The following is a 25,499-nucleotide window of genomic DNA, read 5'->3' on the forward strand; positions in this document are numbered from 1 at the left end:
CTGCGAGATGCTCTGTGACTCACGAGCCGGAGTCGCTCCGACACACTCCGCACGCTTTTCTTGTAGGAGGCCTGCAATTTGCCGCCCTCGGCCACTTACGAAGGCGAAAATGTCAAACCTCTCGGTTAGCTCGAACCTGAACAAGCTCAAAGCTTTTGTTTTTCTGTCTTGCAGAGCCTGCGGTCCACCACCGGCAGAAGGCACTGGTTTCTGATCTCACTTTCCAGACAGGCATGTCGAGCTTGATGGACTTCGGCACTCCAGATTCTTCACTTGACAAGGGTAAGATGTCCAAATATGCATAAGCACAATATTGCGTAGTAGTAATTTTCCACAGGCTGTGAACATTCGGAGCTCGGGTAATTCATCACAGTGCTGAATGGCAATAAAACAAAACCAGTCCTGTGGATTTTCACCCTCTACCTGCTCATGTGTTTGTGAGGAGCAAAGCGTATGCGACTAAAGAAACGCACTTCTACAAATTGCGAGAGAGTCATCTTGTAAGAAAACAAAAAAGCTTTGTCTGATTCGTATAATGTCACTCGCTGTGGGGAGGCGTCATTATGAAGTGTATTGATTAAACTGGAAATTGAAAAGAATCTCTAAGTCTTATTCTAGACATCCCATTTTCCACACATAATGACGCCCGTTACTCTCTATTGCCTTTCCTCCGAGTGCTGTCCTCCTAAATCATAATCTTTATGTCTTTATCAAAGCCAGCATCACAAAGAAGCCAAACTACCCTCTTAGGATGATAGAGGGTCTTCATTTTAACCAGTAGCAGGAATAATTTTCGACTTCACTCAGGCTGATGATGGCGAACACTGAATGCTAATGTATTGAAAGCACCCGCAGCATGGGTTTGTATGTGCTTTATACTAGTAATATACATACTAATTTGTATTAGTATGTACAGTCTATTCTGTTTTATTTTATTCTATTCTTTTATGGAAGCTTCTTTTATTCTCTTTTATTCTGTTTGTTCTGCTATTTCAGTTTTGTTCATTTCTGTTCTTTTTTTCTATTTTGTTTTGCTGTTCATTTCTGTTTATATTAATAAATAGTTAACTGGCTGATAACGCTGCCTGCTGCTTAGCTGTTTTCATGTATGTTTAATTTCCACAGTATTGTGTTTATATTGGCATTAAATCTGGCCATATACAGTACCAACAATGCCATGGTATATATCAAAGTATCATGGTATTTTCTAATGCCATTGCTATACCATGGTACTGTCACAGGTTTTTGGTAAGAGCTGTTCCATTCTATCGTATTCTTTCTTTCTCTTCGGAATTTTTTCTTTTTTTCTGTTTCTATTCTTTTCTCTTGTGTTGCTCGTTTCACCCTGTGTGAAAAGCATTATTGATGTTGTGCTTGCTGTCAGTACTTCATTACTCCCAGCCGAGCCTTAAATTGTTTTGAAAGATAACGCTCGGTCTGCCAGGCAACTGTATCTATGCAGTTGAGAAATAAAAGGAAGCAGGCAGCCATATTAGAGCTCCTTTAATGTACTAAATTCATTACTTTCAGCCTCGTGTGCTCATACAAGCTCACTTATGTGCAACACAACAACTTGAGAGAAAGACTCAGTGGTTGAGCTTTCCCTGATGGACACGTACATTTAATCAACACGCAACACACTTGGGCACATCCTGTGTTATATATTAAGGCAGTCACTTATTCATTACACAAACAGCATATACTTTATATTATCACATTGAGTTGTTTGTGTACAAACTGGTAATTCTTTCCCCAGCAGGCACTCTGAACTCAGCACCAGCATTCTGGTCTTTAAGAGAGAGTGATAAAAGGAGAGATGAGTCAGTGTTAAGACCCTAAGAGTCCTTGAGTCCTCTTGCCCGGCTGTGTGTGAGACTGCCACTCAGTAGTAGGTTGAAGCCTGTGCACTGTGACAGAGAGTGGGCCTCTATCTGCCGGTGACTCCATTAGCTCTATGCAACAGGGGACACTCATCCAGCCCTTTATCTGACAATACGTCCCACAGATCCCTGCATGAAGTCTGCTGCAAGGAATTATGGGATGTGGATGGAAAAATATCATGGATTGCCGAAACGGGGTGGGGTGTCAGCTTCACAAACAGTGTTTTCAGCTACACGGTATTGCTATTTCTGTGTTGCAAACATCCAATAATAACACAGGGATAAAAGTTTATAGTCCGGATATAAACACTGATGTTGCAGCAGCAAATTATAAGGTGTGATATCACACTGATTGTTGGCAAGTCTTAAAGAGATATTTTAACAAAAAGGAAAATTCTGCCATCCCTTAGTCTCCCTCATGTTGTCCCAAATTCTTTTCAAATCTCGCTTCTTTTTTTTTCATGAAAGGAGAACTGAAGCAGAATGTCCTGCATGCTCTTTCCTATACAATAAAAGTGAACAGCTCTGTAAATGACTAAAAAGCACCATAAAAGGATAAAAAAAGTATTTTATTTTAATTTATTTGAATTTTCAGCTAATTTTGAATAAAACTCCTAATCCAGGACATTTCCTGGATTCTTTTTTATGTTAAAAAAGTGAGCATCATAAAAGTAGGCCATATGGTTTATTTTATTTTATTTCGTAGTTCTTACTGTCAGTTTGATCTGTGTTAATTGTAATAAAGTGAATCGCTCCAAAAATGACAAAAAAAGCATAACTTGTTTATTAGCTAATGATTTTTGGTGCCCGACAGCTTTAGTCCCCATTCACAGCATACATGCTGCTAATCTTCTCTTTGTGTGTTCCATGTAAATATAAAATTCATACTGGTTTGAACTAGTAAATTATGACAGAATAACATTTTTTGGGTGAAATGTTCCTTAACATTAGAGAACAGAGAGCAGTCTATCTGTGTCTTGTTTCCACCGTTAGATGGAGCTGCAGGGCCGCTGAAGAGAGACTCACCTGCCCTCTCACCTGATCAGAAAAGCTATTTGTCTCCTCCCCCTGTCCTATGAGCCTGTTCATACAAGGCTGGGAAAAGCAGTGTCATTCCCTTTTTGAACTCTCTTTTAGGCCGAGAGGAGTGTGTGTGTGTGTGTGTGTGTGTGTGAGTATAGGAAGAGTGTAGAGGGGGTGGGGAACTTCAGAAAACGCCCTAGAGAAACTCCCAGAACTGGTATACGGGCTCACAGAGGAAGGCGGCTCAAACTTGTTTACACTCACTCGGGAACCCCTCCCTAGTAACCTGTCAGGGAGGAGCGCGCGGACTGTGGTAGGAGTGAACAGTGTACGTGTGTGTGTGCGGGAGGTTTAGTTGAGTTTTCTTGCTATGAGAAAAAGCACCGGCGCTGAAAGTGGAGCCTGCCGGAGCCGGCACTGCGGGAGTCATGAGATCTGAAAGAGAGGAGGGCAGACCAGGTGAGTGTTTGCGTGTGTACGAGAGCTCAAGATGGAAACTACAGCAGTTACGCACTGAATCATATAACCAGCTGACCAGGCATGTAAATCTGTATGTGTTACTTAGGATGGACAGGGGCTTGTCACGTGTGTCAGCAAGAGTGTTGGGACACATGTAGGATATTGGATGACCTGTAACAGTGATTCCCAACCAGGAGGTTCTTTGGAAAGATTTTGCTTTGTTCAAGCTACTGTATAAGACGAATCTCATGATTTAAGTGAACACTTCATTCAGTTCCTTTATGAAGAAATATAGTAGGTTATAATAGAAATTTAAAAAGAGAATATTTCAGATTTTGTGTTATTATGGACTTAATGTAACATAATTCAAAAAAGTGACCTATATCCCATACTGCCGATTTAACCTTTTGTACTTTGATAGATGACCACCTTTTGGACTATTTGATGAGTCAAGGACATACAAACAAAGCATGTGGTTGTCTTTAATTTCATGTAATATTGAGTAATACTATGATTTACCATGTGTGACGTGTAGCTCTTACCCAGCAATCAGCTGTAATTACGTTAGTGACACATATGTTGTTTGTGAGAGCATATGAGATTGCGATCATAAAGTGGTCTCTCTGTTTATGTGGGGATATATGCGCAACGCATCCCTTAATCAGACCCATAATCTGTCACAATAATCTGCTTTGAATGTATGAAAATCATCAGAGTGATCGTGTGAAATGTTTCAGTGATATGTTGTAAAAACGGTCATATACACACCGAAATTAAAAGACAAACATTTCATTGTCTGTTTTTTTATTTTATTTAATTTATTAACTTTTATTTTCAAAGTGGAAACATTTTATGGCCATTTCCCAAGCTTTTTGTAATCTCTAGTTTCAGTCCGTTGTGACATTTTAAAATCTTTACAATCCTCTCTCATTGGTTTACTCACAAAACCATTCAAGCTGATCTGGAATCAGACACTGTTTGTACGTCTATAGTGGATAGTAATAATACCCGCGTCTTCTCCACACCCTGCTAAATCAACACTGTGAGACTGATCTTTACACTCCTTATTCAAAGTCTAACAACAGACCCAGCAGGAACTTATGGATCATTTTTAGGCACTTGGATAAGTGCCATCGGCAAAACAGGAGGAATGCAAACCATGCATACAGTAGCTTACACAACATTACACTGCCTCATAGTGCACATAGTTTGAATTCACGCTCATGAAGATAATTATATAGGTGATTAATGTGTGAGGTGTCTAATGAAGTCGGGTTTCATCAAAAGCTGCTCAGCTGTGTGCTTTTGAATGCTTGTTTTATTATCTGATTCATTGGAATCTAAGTGTTTGATCTTGATGGTATGACAGTGCAGCTTGTGCCTTTGAAAGTCTTTACAGTAGGGTAGTATTGTTTTTGACTGAATGATTGAATTTTGTTATTGTGTTCTTCCTTAACCTTGCCTCAGGACGCTTCCACCATTGCTCTTTGAGATCAGCTAACATTAGATGAGTACATTGGTGCTGATCTGTTGTTAAGAACAAACATGCTGGCATACACAATTGTTATGTTTGTGTATGGTTTTTGTATCTATGGTAGGGCTGGACAATACAGCAGTGACATACCTGGTGATTTTCAGTATATTTAAGTATTTGCACTGAAATGGACTTATAGCATTTATTTATATAACTATAGGGTTATCTTCTTTTTTTTTTTTAAAGAAGTCTCTCATGCTCACCAAGCTTGCATATGATCAATTTAAAATAACTAATTTCAAAATTTAATTTATTCCTGTTTGAAGGCAATGCTGAATTTTCAGCTGTCATTCCTCCATTCGTGTCACATGATCTTTCAGAAATCATTCTAATATGCGGATTTGGTACTCAAGTAATATTAAAATGTTTAAAACAGTTGTGCTACTTAATATTTTTGTGGAAACGACATTTCCACAGAATTTTTGCGATTCTTTGATGAATAGAAAGTTCAAAAGAACAGCATTTATTTGAAATAGAAATCTTTTTAACAATATAAACGTCTTAACTGTCACTTGATCAATTTGATGCATTCTTTCTGAATAACAAATCTTAATGAACTTTCAAATGGTAGTGTATTTTTGTAAAACATTTTAATACATAATTTTTTTGCATGATGATAGTAATAAATGACTCTTTAAAAATGGATAGTTTGAACTGATTAAAAAAAACATTTTACATTAAAGCAGAGAAGCTTTGAAGATCTGACTTGTTACTCTTGATAATTCTAATTACTTTATCACAATATTTAGATTTCTTTTTTTTTCGTCCATTGATATTTTAGATATTGCCATTTTTGTTGATGGAGAAATGAATTTGTGTCTGTTTATTTCATCATTTACAAGTGGACACAGGTGTACCTGCTAGTGTCTGTGTGTGTGTGCTCATAGTCCAATGGTATTTCGAGACTGTTGTGCCACCGGCGCCAACATAGCTTGGTATGACCTCTGCGGCTCACTGATCTACTTGGTGCCAGTGGTTACGCTCCAAATAGATGAAGATAATGAGTTTGACCCTCCAAGCCCCTGATGCCAGATGGTTCTGTCAAGCTCTGCCCTTCTCTTTCACACCAGTGTACAAACTACAAGTTCACACCACAGCTCACGGACAAGTTTCATGCAGCCAAAACCCTGTCTGGAGCACCCACGCCGTCAGCTACTACAAGATGCTGCATTCCATCACCTCGGCCAAATCCACAGGGATTTTGAAGAGAGACACTTCACATAAGTGTTTGTGTTACGTAACAGAGCAAATGATACGTCCTAAACAAAATTGTGCAGTCGGAAAGAACTGTCCAACAGGATTTGCTGCTGCCTAGCTAAATGACAGAACAAAGTGGTTTTATTCCAGTATCAGAGGAAAGCATATGCTTGAGTAGGAGGTGAACAGAAAAACAACAGTAACAGCATTTTGAATATTTGAAGTCGATCCATTATTGCTTCACGGTGACTGGTAGGCCAAGTTTCCAAACACGAATTGGGCGTCACGGGCATGTAAATATCTTGACATCAGAAAGTTCAGAATGGTCTGTTTTTTTTTTCCAGCCGAGCTGCAATAAAAAGTTTTTTTACAAAGGGGTACTTCACCACAGGCAAAATGGGCTTTCAACAAAACATGGCTGGCTATAGAGTAGAAAGTTTGTTTTTTAATTCAGTGCTACCTGGCTAGAGAAAACAGATTAAAAACTTTTGACAAGTAGGCAGGAAATCTTTGACACCCATAATGCACTGGGTATGTTTCTGTCCAAAGCCACTCCCACCAGTCTGCTATGAATACGCTTACCAGAGTCAAATACTGCTTTAGTAGGAAATACTTCTTAGCAAACTATTAGTCATAACGGTGTCGACGTGTATTGTTCCCAGGTTCAAGAATTCAAAGAGTAAACGTTTATAGCAGGAGTGAGTTACTTTTGGTTTCCAGTGAAGGATCCAGAGTGTTGTAGGTAGTGATGGAAAATCTAAAAAACCTGTGTGTTTGCAGTCACGTAACCAGTCGTTCTGTCAGTTCCACCCAATCCGGCCGAAGTGAAATCTGTTGCCATTTATTTTCATAATGCTCTTTAAAGGGTTAACATATGAAACAATTTTCAGTGATAAACCTACTCTTAACAATAAGTGTTCTGTTAATAACCCTCTGTCGATCTGACTGTCCGTGAGTGGTGATACAAAAATGTGGAGGTATAATCTGTAGTTTTCACAAAATTCCTGGAGCTGTCAAAAGAAAGCCCCTTTTGCTGACAAATAAACATGAATTTCTCGGTCCAGGTAACACGGAGAACAAGTAAAAATGGTTCATTTACATATTCTAGTACCGACATTGTAACAATGCAAAGTGGGTTGAAAATCGTCTAAAGTTACACTTTAAGGTCTGATATGCATTTTTTTTAATTGCTAAATTAGTTTCTTCCTAATAACTAATCGAAGATAGAGAGCAGTAATTGATTAATTTTATTTATTTTATTATGAGTTTATTTGTATAATGAGGTAATCTTAGTTATCTTCTTGTATAAAAATTATAGCTACTTATGTACGTACATACATGGAAATAGAGTATATATCCTTTTTCTATTTATATATATATATATATATACAGAAAATGAATCAAAATTGTGCATATACTGTATGCACATTTTTGAAAGCTTTTCTGTGTAGGCGAATGTTTACTTATTTAAAAAATATATATAATGCTTACATTTTTCATTGTTATTATTTTAGTTAGTAGTGAGCTCCAAAGCTGATGAATTACCAGGAGTGTTTTGGGAACATCACGTTGAGTGTTTATGTATGTGCGTGTTTTGGTCAGGCACTTGGTGCCCATCCGTTGGCCTGGCCTAATCTGTCCTTAATGAAAGTGTGAATCAATTACCACTATCTCCAGTTGGCATGGGCAGGCTGAACTTACTTGCAATTTAAACGCAGAGCAATTAATTCACCACAGCTGTTACCCTCAGATATCCCCACACAGAAGACTATAGAGAAACAAACACACACACACACACACACACACACACACACACACACACACACAAAGAGAGAAGGTTTTCTCACTTTTTGCCATCATACATGCAAAATTTGATACGATTCTGCACAGATGCCAACAATACATGTGCTTTTAACCTTCACTTCATCTCAGAAGTGTGCTACACACAAGTCAGCCGTATTTTCTTGACAGAAGGAAGTGCTGGCAATCTCTTCACATTGCGTGAGTCTTGTAATGCATTTTCATGCATGTATTTTAGCACTGGCACATGTTGCTTTATCGTAGTATAGCAGCCTACACCTCCTACCATTTTAATACTTCTATCACAGCTCTCGATTTTGAAATGTCATTTGACGTGGGTGCTATTTTTGATATAAGCTCTTGTGTAGGTCTTTAAAGAATGCTGAGGTTGATTTTCCTTGCCTATATGGGGCAGCATATTTGGGTCATGGTGGGGTTTTATGTGGAGTACACAAATATTTCATCCGGATTAATAAAAATGTCTTCGAATTATGCATTTCACTTGATGTATTAGTAACTGTCTCGTTTAGCATTTTTGGCAGTTGTTCCAAGGAACAATCCAAATCCAAATCAAGCTGATATTTAGTGTTTCTGACAAGCTTCTCTTCTGAGACAGTGTTTTGCAGTTATGGGTTGGCTCACTGTTTACAATTCCATTTACATTAATTCATTTAGCAGATGCTCTTATTCAAAACATCTTACAAATGAGGAATACTAGGGAGATGGAAACACAAGAAGGGCTACAAAACAAAGTTCCAGAATTTGCTCTGAATGAATGTTAGATAAAATGTTGGATAATTCATGCAAACAAAATAAATATTTGAAATGTATGTTTTGTTTGCTTTGAATTCATTTTGTTTGATATTAACAAAAATAATGAAATATTTGGTAAAGTTATTCTACCAGTGATTTTAATGAATTTGCTGGCATTTCCTTATGAAATTATCTAACTGGCAACTGAACAGTGTTTGATTAGATGAAAATAAATTATGTTTATTAATGATGAATATATCTTGTGTGAATTAATTATTTATTCGTTTTTCATTTGTTTCGTGGTTTTTGACTATTCATGTGTTTATTTTGTTTCTGTGTTTGTTCAAAAATAATGAAAAATATATATATATATATATATATATTTTTTTTTTTTTACAAAAATAGATATTAAAAAATAATTCATATGAGATGGCGAAATCATATTTTACAACTTTGAGCATATGAAAACACAAAATTTGAAAATATATATATTTAAATCATTTTGCTTTCTACCATCTTATACAAATTGTCATGGGACAAAAAAAATTCTCTGGCGATTTCTGCAAGGACGTCTTGTTGGTTAAGCTGAACCCTGGCCCTCGCCCACACAAACATCCAAAATTCAACAGAAGCTGGTCCTTAAAAAAAAACAGGGCTGTTGTGTAGTATAATGTGAAATGCTAATTTAATTAACCTTTCAAACGTATTTTGTGTTTTCACCAGAGGAGTGATTGACAGGAGATCAGGGAGCCTGTGTGACTGGATTCACTGCTATCACAGCAGGATAAGAGTCTCACTCTCTACCTCTCTCGACCTCTGCTCTCCTCTCAAGCCACAAACGAGAGCCGTGATTTGTGCTTCTGTAATGTGCTTCTCAGCCTAAGAGGCATTAGCAGCGTGATCCATCAGATGAAGAGTGGCTCTTATCATCAAGGCACCAACCTCTGGTCTCCTGCTGCAGCCCACAGAATCATGTTCTGTGCCTGTCAATTATATTCATAATCATCAGAGTCGAACGGCTCGCTAGGAAGACAGTTATTGGTCCGCGGGGACATATACGTGCCAATAGCTGCCCTGCTTAATGCATGTGCGATCTATTGAACATCATGCTGTTAACACCCTGAATCTTTTCCGTTGCACATGAGTGTGTGACTCTCACCACGTACATTTTCCAGCCTTGTTTTTCAATATTTAACTATTGAACAAGGGGCCATTCAAAAGAACTCACAGACTGACCTGTAACATCTAAGGCAGATTTCCCACAAGTTTTAAAGCATGTAATATCCTCAGAAAGATTTACATTAACTGTAACACAAACCTCCCCAACCTCCCCTTCTCATATATGCATGGGGTGGGACGCATACTGCCCAGCTTCTGTATTGGCTGTGAACTTGTGCTCCTAAGCACAAAATGTAAAATATATGCGATGAAAAAGAAAGTATGTGATGAAACATTCCTTCGCATTGATCAAAATATCTCAAAGGAAAAGCAGAAATCAAAGAGAGCCTTAAGAACAAGATTGAAAAGGGTCGAATCAGAATAATCCACTTTAATGATATTCTCTTTTGTGTTTTATCGGTTCACCTTCTCTGACTCACACAAGCTCAGAGCGAGAGGTTTTTTGAACTCTCCACAGCATGCGGCTCGCTCATGTTAATGATTAAAACCACTGCAGCTCACCACGAGTCCCATGCTGCTGTATGGTCCTTGACTCCCCCCAAAATGGGCTCTCAAATTTTGACCTCAGGGTTTAGAGCTCCTTAGACGGTCATATCAGAGCCAGCATCAGTGCTAGTTTGGGAAAGCATTGTGGGAAAATGCCACAGATACTGTGCCCATGTCTGGAGGAAATGTTCTGCGTTTTTTATTAATGGGTTATTTGGGCTTACCGTCACTGTAAATCCTTGGTTGATTCATGTTTAATCCGTGGTGGATCATTTCGTTTTATTCACTATATGTTGTCTGCATGCAAAATGCATTGCATAAAGAATGAGCCTTTAATTTCTGGTTCGTTCCATAGATCCAGCCGTCCCTTGAGATTTGGAAAGTATGCCAGAGCCCGAAGACACCTGCAACCTCTCCATCATTGACCTTTTGTGGTCTACTCTGGGTTAGAAGTCTGTTGGTGCTATTGGGACCCCAGAACTTCATTAAACTCAAGCATGTAAAGATGCACTTTGGTTTTGGAGAAGCAACTCAAGGATTGATTTCCCAGCCACAAATAATGCTTAGTTTTTCCTCTCCCGCTGTATTTTCAGTGATGAATTGCCTTTGAAGATTTTTTTTTTTGAGTTGCCTAAGGACCTAGTTGCGTGTGCAGGTTGTTTGGGAGTTTCTTGGAGATGGTTATACATCAGAACTTGTCTACAGATCCGTTGAAACATGCATTCTTGAGTTTAGCCCTTTACAAAATGGTTTATCACAGAACTGCAGAACCGCAGGCCAAAAACTGTCAGATAAAGACAACCCATTGAGTTGAAAATATCGCTGCCACTGCAAGTTTATATAGCTGGTTACTGTCATCATTTTATGTGGCACCAGACAGCACCGTCAATGTGATTGAGATTTTACTAGCCTATTAAATTAAGTAATCTTCCTCTTTTATGAATGTGATAGAATAAGTGTTAAACAAGTGTTTGGTGCTTCGTATCGACTTACTTGATTCGAGTTTGAATAACAGACTTGGCAGAAATTAATTCTAGAAAATTATTTTACAAATATAAAGCTTTATATATAGACTCATCCATAGCTAGTTTTTTGACGGCTCAGTTTTGCTTTGATTTATCCACACACTGAAGCTCATGGTTAGTTTGGCTTTTGAGATGATAAGTGAGATGGAGACATGACATCAGTGTGAATCGATTGAACTGCATTTTGGGGAATTAGGGGCCTGATTGCTTTTGTGTGTATCTGCCTCATTTCTCACAGCATAAAGACTCAGATACTCTCTCCTTTCATGAAGTTCTGATGAGATTTCATGCAACTCTATGAGGGAAGACTCATCAGCCTCTTCAAACAGACTATGAACTCTTATTACAACTTGGTCCTGAATAAAGCAGAATAATTATATAGATTAGGATGCCAGATAATACTTGGATTGATAATGAATTAATATATTTTATTACATAAATACTCTCTGAAATACTTGATTCTGATGGATTAATTCAGCAGTCAGATATTTCCGAATATTCTCTGTCGTCCATGTCAGCGCTGTACATTAGTCTTTTCATCTGGGTAACTAAAACTGGCACTACTTTTATCCCTCGTATCACACCATGCTCACACTCTCTCAATTCATACAAATGCAACTGCTGCCATCTTGCATCTCATTTATTATAGTGCTATTATATAGTATATTATACAGAATATAATGATAGTGTATTAATTAATTAACTTATATTTTTATATTTTCAGTTTTTGTTTTATTTAAAAATATATATATTTTAGGTTTTAGTAATTTTGTGTAAATTGTGTAAATTTGTGTAAACTGTGCTTTAAATTTCAATTACCGAAAACAATTTTTAATAGTTTTAGTTAAAGCATTAGTTCACCCAAAAAATAAAACTTCTGTCATTAATTACTCACCCTCACGATGTTCCAAACTATAAGACTTTTGTTCATCTTCGGAACACAAATGAAGATGTTTTAAATGAAATCTTAGAGATTTCTGTCCCTTCATTGACAGCTACACAACTACCACTTTGCTGCTTTAAAAAGTTCATAGAGATCGTAAAACTAATCCATATGAATTGAGCGATTTAGTCTAAATTTTCTGAAGAGATTCGATCGCTTTATATGATGAACAGATTGAATTTAGGCTTTTATTCACATATAAACACTGATCAGTGAACATAAACAGAAGCTCAACCGAACCTGCTTGACGTCTGAGAACAAACCTCATTGGTTCTTGTGGAAGCTCAATCATGCTGTGTAACACCAGAACAAATCTCATTGGTTCTTGTGGAAGCTTAACCGTGCTGCGTAACACGAGAATGAACCTCATTGTTTCTCGCATGTCAAGCGAACATGATTGAGCTTCCCTTTACCACAACTGATGTGTGGGTTTATGAATGTTTTTATATGTGAATAAAAGCCTAAATTCAATCTGTTCATCATATAAAGTGATAATGTCTCGTCAGAAAATTTTAGACTAAAACACTCGATTCATATGGATTAGTTTTACTATCTCTTTATGACCTTTTTGAAGTGTCGAAGTGTCAGTTGCATAGTTGCCAATGGAGGGACAGAAAGCTCAGATTTCATCAAAAAGATCTTCATTTGTGTTCCGAAGATGAACGAACGTTTTACGGGTTGACATGAGGGTGAGTAATTAATGACAGAATTTTCATTGTTGGGTGAATTATCTCTTTAACAACACTGATTAACGGAAGCTTTAAGATAACATACTGGTATTTATAAAAATCATTTCAATGGTAATTTCTGGTCAAAAGGTGCAGTGTAATTAAGTAATTAAGTGGTTTTTAAACTGACGTTTTTCCAACACTGATGCAATATTGACTTGTTTTTGAACCTCTTATATTTCCTCAAGAAGTGTTATGATCTGCTGGTTTGTTTGTATCTCGGGGACACTGTAATAATAATGTAAAACTGAACTGAATGGTGTCTTGTTTGTGTATTTCAGAGGTCAGCGTTGATTCACTCAATGATTAGTATGTTGTTTGTTATTGAGAGAACCTTTGTTTATCCCATGAATTTTACATTTTTATAGACTGACGCTGCATGGTGTGTGTTTGCTGCAAAATCTGAGCCTTAACATGGAGGATCACGGACTCTGTGTAATTTTATGATTCATACTTTGCATTTAGGAGTTTGGCACAGACCAGCTGATCTGCTGCATGAGCGCAGAAGCCACATAGTTCTCATACAAATCCTGGTCATAAGCCAAAGCTTTGTGTATGTGCTGGAGCTCAGAGTGGGACAACAGCTGGACCCACTGCCCCAAATAAGTCTCTGCCGAGTTAAACAAATGAATAAGTGGCTTTGGGCTCCAACGCGGCAGCATGAAAGATGACACTTTCCAGGAAAAGGAAGCTTCCTGTGCCATGTTGAAACCCAGTGTCTTGTCTCTGCCTGCTGGTGGGTGCAGACATTGACCAATGGGCTGTCCCTGTCTCTGTCTTATCAGTCGCGCTGCAGACGCTCACCTTGTCAACGGCAGGCTGAAGAAATGCCTCGAGCACCTGGTGCTATCTGGACTCGCGGCCGGCCCCCTCTCTGTCTCGCACGTTCACGGCTTAAGAGTGGGATCATTTTAAACATCCGCCGCTATCGAACTGCGCCTTAGCTGGTTGAAGTGAATTAATTGTCAGTTTTATCTGGAAGTGCTCTCATCGAGTGATGTCATGTCACATTAAAGTGTAGTTGAGGTACCAGCGGTTACTGCACGCATGGCGGGATGCCACGTCAGCTGGCACATGCACCCTCAGATTGAATACAACTTTCAAAATAAATATATCTTTGATGATTAATTTGCTCTATTAAATATAGGTAGGAAGTGTTTAAAAGTGAAATATATAGTCTTTAGTATATATACAGGGTTTCTATGGGTCTTAAAAAGTCTTAATTCACCCTTACACAAATTAAGGTCTTAAAAAGGTCTTCAATCAGAGCACAAAGTCTTACATTTATAAAGGCATGGCATCAAACGTTGCATGCATTGCAAAAAAAATCAAATAAAATAATCTTCCTCAGTATTTTTTTCCTGTTTTTCAATACAAATATCTAAACATCTTTGATCCATTTACTTGAGATCCAAATGTCAAATGAGGTCTTGAATTTTTTTTTAGGTGAGTTTATGATTAAAACAAGAGCAAATATATGTAAATGAGTAATGAAAACTTGCCTTTGGATTAAGTTGATTTATCTGAGCCCATTGGCAGATATTTGTTCTTGTTTTAATCATAAACTCGTTTTATGATTTTATGATTAAGACTTAATATTTTGCATCTCAAGTAAATATATCTTGATTTAAGAATCTTTAGACAAACATACTGAGGAAGAATATCCCCTTTTTTTTGCGGTGTGATCAGAAAGTACAGTAAAATATATTTCCATGTTCTAGTGGTTGGGAGCAGAGGGATTCAAGCTACTTTTTATTTGTATAATTAATTAAAAAGTAGATATCTGTTGAAAGTTTTGTTTTCATACGCCAAAATGTTGCTAATAGAACTCATTGTGTTCCACCCTAGACATTTACATCTAGAGAACATACATACTGATGTATTGATTTTCCTTCAATTTGAGTCTTGAAAAGGTCTTAAAAAGGTCTTAAATTTACTTTCATAAAAACGGCAGAAAACGTGCATATATTTATATTTTCTCAGATTGTACTAAATAAATATTACATAATTATTCAGTATACTAAATAAAATACTGCATACGTATATGCTAAATTTAGTAGGTTAAATCGATATTTCGTATTTAGACCCTTAAATTTAATTCAACTTTCATTATTATTATATCTTACATAATAATTGAATTAGGTAAGAAGTGTTTAAAAGTTATATATATATGACATGCATGGCGGGATGTATTTTGCATTACCATGTTGCACTCCAAGCAAAATACCTCATTAATTGTATTGATTGCTCTTGATAAGTGCTGTAGATTTATTTCATCCCAGTTGGGCTTTTATTGTCGAGGCTGCAGTGTTAGTGCATTATAGTTTACAGTTAATTGAATTCTATTACTTGATAAGCTCCCTCGTTTCCTCTGAAAAAGATTGATGTTGCAGCTGTTGCCTGGTAATGCAGAGTACGTTGAGCGAAGGCCTCCGTTTAATTTATTCACTTATTGAGCGTATCAGTAGAGGCAGAGCGCACCTGACTGGCAGCTCGGTTAATTCAGCTTACTTTCATGACTCGATGATGTTTCCGCCACATTAGTGGGACAAGACTTGAAATGTTGACAACAGAAGGTCGCCACATGAGCTTTTGAAAGTCCTTCAATCAGCTTTGCTCTGGTTTATAGGCACTCTCAGTGCGGGGGTGAGATATGGGACGCTTTTTTTTTCATTCAAAGCAAAGTAGGCACCACTCTTCCGCTTATTAAAAGAGGCTCTGGAACATTTGTGTCCTCTCAGCCTCCTGTCTCTCAATGCCTAAACAGTTTTGCTTGTGTATTTGTTGATATATTGCCAATTGCTGCTGTTTTGCTTTAAGTGAGCCTGAGTCCCTCTCTTGTTGCTGTGGTTTCACTCTCATTCCTAATGTGTCTGCTCCCTTGACTCTGTGAAAGAGTCTTGAAAACGGTGGAGAAATCGTCTCTCACCCCCTCCAGATCTGAATGGCGCTTTTTTTATTGTGCGGTCTGCTTCCCTGTGATTAAAAAGAATGAAAGATAGCATTGTTTAAGAGCGAGTAAATAAATGAAATATCTTAACAGCCACTCTTTGTTTGTCATAATTATGCTGTTTCCTCTTAGCCTGCTGGCCACATAGAAATATAAAATAATATGTAGCATTACAACTACTTGCTGAGAGCTACTTGTTACTAAGTGATTTCTTTCTCTCCGTCTCTCTTGTTATAGTGTTGCTGAGGGAGGAGGTGGCTCAGTTACAGGAGGAGGTGCACCTCCTCAGACAGATGAAGGACATGTTGAGTAAAGACCTGGAGGACTCGCACGGCGGCTGCTCGGCCGACACGCTGTCCGCTGCCGAGCTCAAGGTGCAGTTGGGGGAGAAGGAGCAGGAGCTGGAACGTGCCAAGGAGGCCTTACAAGGTCTGAACCCCAATCACAAAGCCAATATTGCAGGATTACCAGAGAAATCCCCCCTGTGTGCTGTTCACCTTCCCTAGACACATCAATACTGCCTGAGTTTACCCAAAATCATTGTTTCAGTAACAGGGATGGATCACAGTGGTCGGCCAAATACCAACTAGTCAATAGTGTGATATATATATATATATATATATATATTATATATAGCATGCAATTCATTTTTTCAGTTTAACGCGTTAAAAATATTTAACACAATTAATGCAGCATCCGCTTTTTCCCATCATCCTTTGGCTAGCGGTACATTCTATGATGACAAAAAGCAAATACTTTTTTAAACCATTCAAGCGCGATAAGACACAAATGCGCGTCTGTAAATCTCCTGTCTGTGTGACACACACACACACACGACTCGTGCGCACAGAAAGACGCTTCAGACAGCGACTTGAACAGGCAAAAAGAGCGGACAGACCTCCTACTGTCTGTCATTAAGGATAATCAAAAAAGAAAAAGAGAAAATCACTCGTTTTGTGCATTTTGACAGGGCAAGTAAAAATCTGAACTGGGCCAAAAGAAAAAAAATGAGCCCTGATATATTGTAGGGCATAGGGTAAATGTGATATTTATTGTAATGGGTTTATGTGAAGATTGTTTCAAGTTCACTTAAATTAAGTTTTTAAAGCCTAACATTAACAAATGTTACAATTGATAGCTTTTGATTATACTGTAATGTTGAATGGCTAAAATTGATAACAAAAAAAGTTCAGAGAAATTAATGATGATAAAAGATCAGTATAAAAGATGCCATTAAACAAATGTTTAAAATATAGGCTTCTGTCTTTATGTTGTTTCAACATTAGTTTGGAGGTTAAATGTGAAATTATTACAATATAATTTTTTTTTTAAATCTTTATTCGTGATTACTAAAAAAAGTCCGATTAATTAGTTAATTTTTTTAATCGATTGACAGCACTTATATATATATATATATACACTACCGGTCAAAAGTTATGGATCGGTAAGACACATTGTGTGTGTGTGTGTGTGTGTGTGTGTGTCCTTGTACATTATGGGGATGTCCCTACAAAGATAGTAATGCCAGTAATTTTTCATCGTGTGGGTTCATTTTTCTGTCCCCATGAGGAAAACAGCTCATAAATCTTTCAGATTGATCTTTTTTGAAAATGTAAAAACGCAGAATGTTTTCTTCGATGGGTAGGTTAGGGGATCGAATATACAGTTTGTACAGTATAAAAATCATTATGTCTATGGAAAGTCCTCCTTAAACATGGAAACCCAACATGTGTTTGTGCGTGAGAGAGAGAGAGAGAGAGAGAGAGAGAGAGAGAGAGAGAGAGAGAGAGAGAGAGAGAGAGAGAGATGTTGCTTATCTTATCAGCTATCTGTTTAGCTCGGGTGTAATGCTTTTTTAGTGTATTTGAGGGACTTGTATAAACAGAGGATGTAAGTGCTAGAAAAAATGGTTAGTGTTGATGCACAGTGTGATTCATTTAAAAGTGTCTTATCAATGAGTTCCTGCAGTGTGAACTGTGGCTGCTTTTAGGAAGACGTGTGAAAGAAGGGTTTTTGAAATGTGGTTTATAACAGTGGTAAACTGTTATGCGCTGACATATAAAAGTGTCAAAGTAACTCTTTTGTTTTAGTTGTAAAGAGATGACCAATTTATATGCATTATAGTTCAATAGTTTGTGGTCAGTTTTTATTAATACTTTTATTCCACAAGGATGCATTCAATTGATCAAAAGTGACATTAAAGACAAAATCCGATTAAAATGATTTCTGAAGAATCATGTGACACTGAAGACTGGTGTAATGATGGTAAAACTTCAGCTTTGCCATCACAGGAATTAATTAGCCTACATATTAAAAACACATAAAAATAGAAAACTGTTACTGTAATAATATTTCACAATATTACTGTTTTTCCACCCCAAACTTTTGAACAATAGTGTATACAGTCTCAGGGGAATATTTGTATTTATTATATTTAATGAAGTTCTCAGATGTTTCTTTTAAATTCCTTTGGAGAGATAAAAACAGACATAAATGAGAAAATTGCTAACATACAGTAAGAATAAATAGCTATAAACAGCATAGCACAAACTATTTGTTTATGGAAATTATCATGCTAATATTCATATTAAAATCTCTTTTGATCTCAGACTTTGGTTTCTTGACAATCAGTTTAAGACATTGTTGAGATCCCATCTGAATCGCTTAAGGAAACACACAAGATGACACTAGACGCCCTATAATCTAGACACCTTGTGTTTTTCTCAAGAGAACAATATGAGAAGCAAGAGACTTAGGCAGAAGACTCCATTTGCTCTCCATTTAATCTCTTTTTGTGAAATGGTTGTGCTGTCTTTCTTAAAAACAAGTGGCATTTGGTTTATTAAGCGTGGCATATGTTTTTAAAATAGATATCTTCAGTCAGTCAAATGGATTATTCTTTTGTCATATTTTAGTCTGTACATGACTCCGATATGAAAATGTTGGGCAAAGTAATTGAAAGAAATGACATCAAATTGTTATCTAAATTCTTGAACACTTTTAAAAGAGATCTACATTGAAAACGCTGCACTCAAAATTGTGACACACTTTACACTAGGTCAACCGTGTTACTTGACACTTAGTCATTTAGTTTGTAATATAACACCTGTAGTACCTAAACAGGAGCTGGAGCAACCTGCCAGTCCATTACAAATATTCCACATGCGACAGACTGCGTCAAGCAGAGTTTTCAGCAAACAAAACCATTTATCAGATTTGAGTCTTTTTGGCCCTTTTGGAGAAAAGAGAGATGGGGAGAGAGACAGAGGTGATGGATGTTAGGGTACATGTGTGCTCATGAATGTCAACGTCTCTCGTATCATAGTGGAAAAACAGGTTTGACTGTTGAATGAGGAGCCTCCTTCAGTTTGAGGGGGAACGAGACAGTTACCTCAAGTCAAATAAATGATTTACTTTTTACAAGCAACAAGACAGCAGACCTCAGAAAGCTTTAGATTGTAAATGAAATGTTAATAAATGATATGGAATTGTTATGAGGTGTTACACCTCACATTTCCTCTCTATTTAAACCCTTGAAATAAAATGCATATGTTTAATGTTAACAACACACATGTCTTTTTCCCCTGTGTGGGATGTTTATAGTGGAGCATGGTGCCCCCTGGAGACTGTTTTGAGCAGTACATGGCACCAATTTTAACTACAACACTACAGTCCTTTATTTATGCCACTAATAATAATAATCATCAAAAGATGCCTATTAAGACACTGGATTTGGACTGTTTATTTTGTACACGCACAGGGTAATCCATCACTTTGTATGTCCACAACTCTTATCTGACAGATAGAGGTCAGAGCACAAACCGCAGACGTGTCATTCAAGGACACAAAGCCTTTGTGTGTGTGTGTTGTGTGTTGCAGCCACAGTGCAAAAAGTCCAAACGCTAAAATGTGAATGTTATGATGTAGGAGGCATTCGGTTGTTTATATACTTATAATGTGCTAAGAGTGATTATTATTGCTGCATTTCTGAATATGATTGCGTATGTTTGTGTGTAGCTATGAAGGGTGATCGGAAGCGGTTGAAGGCTGAAAAGGCTGACCTGGTGAACCAGATGCAGCAGCTCTACACCACACTGGAGAGCCGAGAAGAGCAGCTCCGAGACTTCATTCGAAATTATGACCAGCACAGAAAGGTGTGCATGAAATTCTCCACTGACATCAGTTCACTTATAATTTGCTTCATGCGTGTCATCTGAAACAATCTTTCAAAAATGAAACTTACTTTATCTAATTATTTTATCTTCTTTCTCTTTTTGTTCAGGGTCGCACTAGATAATTGTAAATTTGAAAAGACTGATAAATTTACCATTGGCTGACATGATCTTAAAGACAAATTTTGTATTAGAGGAAACTTAAGGAGGAACTTCATTCTTGATACATTTGACAATATGTTGACAGATCCACATACAAGCAGCTTTTTTGAGCTGAAAGAAAAGTAGTGTGTGTGTTTACATGTGTGTGACGGACTGATGCTGACTGTGTGCTGTGCTACAGGAGAGCGAGGACGCGGTAAAGACTCTGGCCAAAGAGAAGGACATGCTGGAGAGAGAGAAATGGGACCTGCGCCGGCAGACTAAAGAAGCCACAGAACAAGCCAGCGTCCTGCGCTCCCAGATAGACATGAAGGAGAACAGAATCAAAGAGCTAGAGGCAGAGCTCACCATGGTGAGATAGCATCTCTCTTGATCTCTCTCTCTTGCAGACGCACACTTCCACTTCCCACAATGCCATAAACACTTACACCTCTTATCTTGTCTTAACTCATCCTCTTGACGGTTTGCATCTCTTATCATTAGAGGCTCTCGAATGACCTCTCAGTGGCTCTGATTGCCGATATATCAGCCTCAACATTCATCAGTTAAGATCCACAGATGGATCATGGAACCCCAACTGATCTGCATTATGCAATTTTACATTTTGCTGGATTGGCATTACAATGTGCAAACATATGTATGGGCACATGCAGTCACACAAAAATCCCCATGAAGAGGCACATGGCTGTCAACAGAGCAGTAATAGCATCATTACTCACTTCATCTGCCTAATCTGTTGTGCCTGTGTGCCTCACCAGTATTCACATACACACATTATCTCAAGCATACTAATGATTTCACTCCCACTGAGATTTTGAAATCCACTGTTTTTCCCCTGAGCAATCTGAGGGGCAAGATGTTTTATATCCTTTAACATCTGAGTAATGGATAAATTTTTTTTAACTTTATTGATGTACAGGGGGGGCAAGATTTTTGTGATTAAACTTTTTTTTTTTAAATGTAAGAACAGTTAGAATATTAAGAAGTATTTCACTTTATTTTAAATTAATAAATAATATATGTTAATATAAATATATATTTATAAATAAAATAAAAAAATACATACATATATATATATATATATATATACACAGAAGTGATTTTTTTTGTGTGAACATTTTTTTTAGATGGGAATATAACAGTTGGGAATATTAAGATATATTCAATATATTATTATAAATATATATTAATAAAATATAAAAAATAATGTGTATATACAGTATTTGTATACACATATATATGTATATCTACATTAAAATAGTTTCTTACTTTTATTATTTTGTATTATTTATATATATATATATATATATATATATATATATATATAGCATAGGTTATATAAATTTTAAAAAATTATAATTAAAATTATATAAAGTATGTAAAGTATGTTTAGGTCACTAAACAGACTCAAAATTGTGACACTTATTTGTACAGCTGGAGAACATGATCATCTGGTTTTACATGAACTTGTAGAGTTCAAATACATTGAGTTGTAATGAATTTTTTATTAAATATAAAAATCAAAGCATTCTAACTTTGGATCCTCTTAATTATAGACCCAACTGTATAAAGGTTCTATAGTGATCTCAACTGAAATATGGTACGTTTGTGTGCATGTTATTTTTGTACCTCAGGCAAAGCAGTCTCTGGCCACTCTCAATAAAGACGTGCCAAAGCGTCACTCTGTGGCGATGCCATCAGAGCCGGTGGTGAACGGCAGTCAGGAGTGGGTGATGCAAGCAGACCTTCCCCTCACTGCGGCAATCAGACAGAGTCAACAAACCCTGTACCATTCACACCCCGCTGACAGGCAAGGTACAGGCCTACACAACAGCATGCAAAGATACGCCAAAGGTCTTCTTTAGTCCACTCACACACCCGTCTCCTGTCTCCACAGCTGCTTTGAGGATCAGCCCCTGTCACTCCCGCCAGCCCTCCGTCATCTCCGACGCCTCGGCTGCCGATGGCGACCGCTCATCCACCCCGAGCGACATCAACTCGCCCCGCCACCGGACTCACTCCCTCTGCAATGTAAGAGCTGCCTGGCACCCCCGACCAAGTAAACAGCCTTCCCAACTTGCTTTTATCTCCACCTTCACTCTTTTCAAATATTCAGTCCCTGCGCTGCTCATCAGCATGGCTTCAGGGGCACGTTTTGTGCTGATGGTGGTTCATGCAGATCAATCAAAAGATACAGTTTGGACCTGTAAGAATTAGTCGTGCTCCACAAGACTGAACTGAATGTGTTTGTTTTGCGCATTGGGCTTGTAAAGACCATTATTTTATGATTATTTATATACAATTATAGTATTTATAAAAAACATATTGAATTAGTTAATTAGTTGAATTCAGTTTTAGTTTAATTATGTGCTTTGGTCATTTTTATTAATTTGTCTATTTAGCTTTAATTCAACTTTAGTAACTTTAGTACTTCAACTTATTCCAAGTAGTTGACAAAGCAACATTGCTCATTTTCGTTTAAGTTTTTAAAGCTTTAGTTTTTCATCTATTATTTATATTTGATTTCAGCTTCATTTAAATTGCCGGAAATAGTTTTTAAATAGTTTTCGGTTTAGTTTTAGTTACCAATAACAAAGCTGGTAGAAACAGCAATAAACATTTATGCGTGATGTACCAAAATGCCCAAGTGACCAACCATCCATTTTATAATAATTAATATGGGATCTCCATATGTGTTAGAAGATTTTTGTCATTTTTATTAACTCTTTTTTTTTTATGCAGCTCATAATTTTTTTTTTTAAATGAAACCAGTCTATGCTGGTCTGCCAGCCTGGTCATGCTGCTCTGTTTGCTGGTTTTAGAGGGGTTTGGGCTCCTTTACAGATTGTCAGACTGGAAGACCAGCTTAAACCAGCAAACTAGACTGGTTTCAGCAGAGACTGGAGAGTTCACCCGGTGGCATATTGTTAATGCACCTGGGCAGCTATAGAAAGACTGAAGTCAACAACAAAATCTGACAATAGGGGTATCATAAATTTAGCATTGCTCTAAACAAAAATGTTATGCTAATCAGAAAGGTGATTGGCTCCTTTTAACTGGAGTCTTCCGTTCGAACAGTCATCATATTGAACACTATTATTTCTGCCACTCTTATTTCTGTGAGTGGTCTAATACTTTTTTTTAGGGTTTATTGTAGCAACGACTGCAGTTTTTGGTAAAAAACAAAACAAAAAAAAAACAATTAGAGTGTGTGGGCCCCTGAAGCAGTGCTGATGAGAGAGGGCAGATTTTCCTGAGATTCCTGATGAAACCACATGACTGACCTGCCCCCATATGTCCACCATTACTTTTCTATTCTCTCTTCTCCTTCTTCTCTCGCTGTCTCTGTTTCTGCCTTTTCTTGTTCTTGCTTCAGTCCATGGAGGACCTCGAGGACCAGAAGCGTAAGAAGAAGAAGGAGAAGATTAGTCTCGGCTCACTTTCTCGAGTGTTTGCCCGGGGTAAATCTCAACGCAAGTCCTTGGATCCGGGCCTGTTTGATGGTACTTCCACCCCTGATTACTATATAGAGGAGGATGCTGACTGGTGATAGTGCTATTGCGTGTGTGTGTGTGTGTGTGTGGACGTACGCCTGGATATGTATGAGTTAATGTGTGTGTGCGAGCGTGCATAAGCGTTTGTGTGTGCCTTCAAATGTATTCCCCGTGAAAAATACAGGAAAGAGGAAGAACTGCTGCCTCCTTTAAATGTACATAACGACACTTAAAAACATCTATGTAAATGAAATATATATTTATATATGTATGCATATGTACATATGTTTACATTGATATAAATATATACATGGGATCATTTGCGTGTGTATATGTTAATGCTGTTATAATGCTTTATTTGTGGTAATATGTCTCTTTTTTATGAACTGGAAACTTGAATTACTGCTGAGCATTTGTAAATAGGAACTCTTTGTGCACCTTGTGTTTGCTGATGTCTTCATGTGGAATGCTTCTTTTTCATGACTGCTTTTACCATGAACCCAGAGCTCCAGGCTGTCTTCATACACTATAGCGTGAGCTCCATCTGAAAGATTTAAAGGTGCACTCTGTCATTTTTCCCATCATGAAAATTTTGAAATGTTAACATGACATGATCACATGAGATGTGAGCCAAATAAAAGCTGTTTTATGTCAGCGGGTCACTGCATGGGCGGCCATGTTGAGATCACATGACCAGCTAATGTTATTTATTTTATTTTGGTAATCTACCTATTATTATTGGATTCTTCACTTCACTCTCTTGGCTGACTTAAAATATGACATTTCTACTTAGAATCTCTAAACTTAGTGCCCATGCCACTAGGTGTCAGTATAAGGCCCGTTCACACCGAGGACAATAACTATTACGATAGTTAAAAAATAATTCTACATAGAAAAGTCCACACCAACTATAATGATAACGGCACAGATAAACAATGTAATTGGAATCACTTTAAAAAACAAAACATTTTTTTCAGCTGATAAAATATAAAAACATGGACAGCTAATCAGAAAGCATCCTGTTTTATTGAGCATGAGCATTTAAAGTAGCAGACTACACAACTGCAGCGCATGTATAATGAACAGAAGAACGGTGTGGATGCTCATATAGTTAGTTTCTTTATAGTAATAAATGTGAATATGCCTTACAGGGGCCCAAAAATTAAATTTTTGTCATAACTTACTCTCCCTCAAGTTGTTCCAACAAGTTCATTTTTTCTGTTGAACACTAAAGAATGTATTTAATGCGGACAATCAAACAGTCGACGCGGTAGCTATTGACTTCCGTAGAGGGAAAAAATACTATGGAAGTCAATGGCTACGTCACTGTTTGATTGCCATGATTCTTTCAAATATCTTTTTTGTGTGTGTGTGTGTGTGTGTTCAACAGAAGAAAGAAACTAATAGCCTACAGGTATGGAACAACATGAGGGTGAGTAAATGATGACGTAATTTTCAGTTTTGGGGCGAACTATTCCTTTTAGTCCAAGATGGCAGTCAGCACAATATTAACGAAAAATTACTGAGTGCACTTTTAATTTTAGGATCTACGGAGTTACATCCGGATAAGGTTTTCTAATGGTTTGCCTGTTCACCTCAGTAATCCAATCGCTAAGGAACATCTGCGTAAAGCTGCGGTCAAATATCTCTGAGATTTTGCGGGCAAAAAAAGGTCTAATGTCCATCGTCCGAAATGTAGCGATGTAAGAACCAC

General features: G+C 37.4%; 1 protein-coding gene across 6 annotated transcripts in view; it reads left to right on the forward strand.

Moving 5' to 3' along the window:
- kaznb (kazrin, periplakin interacting protein b) overlaps positions 1–25,499 on the forward strand; it is a 188,728-nt gene that overhangs the window by 156,477 nt on the left and 6,752 nt on the right. For 2 of the 6 annotated variants that reach the window (XM_056251437.1, XM_056251438.1), the window contains 7 exons: positions 175–282; positions 16,195–16,386; positions 19,975–20,111; positions 20,473–20,643; positions 21,926–22,106; positions 22,189–22,322; positions 23,668–23,794. In XM_056251437.1, the coding sequence (XP_056107412.1) occupies positions 175–282; positions 16,195–16,386; positions 19,975–20,111; positions 20,473–20,643; positions 21,926–22,106; positions 22,189–22,322; positions 23,668–23,794 (1,050 nt within the window). Of the gene's footprint in view, positions 1–174; positions 283–3,074; positions 3,363–16,194; positions 16,387–19,974; positions 20,112–20,472; positions 20,644–21,925; positions 22,107–22,188; positions 22,351–23,667; positions 24,683–25,499 lie in introns of those variants that run through there. The other 4 variants (XR_008807158.1, XM_056251440.1, XM_056251441.1 and 1 more) reach the window with 4 other exon arrangements.

Source organism: Rhinichthys klamathensis, unplaced genomic scaffold (genome assembly GCF_029890125.1).
Source record: "Rhinichthys klamathensis goyatoka isolate OS25496 unplaced genomic scaffold, OSU_Roscu_1.1 h1tg000082l_1, whole genome shotgun sequence".
NCBI lineage: Eukaryota > Metazoa > Chordata > Actinopteri > Cypriniformes > Leuciscidae > Rhinichthys > Rhinichthys klamathensis.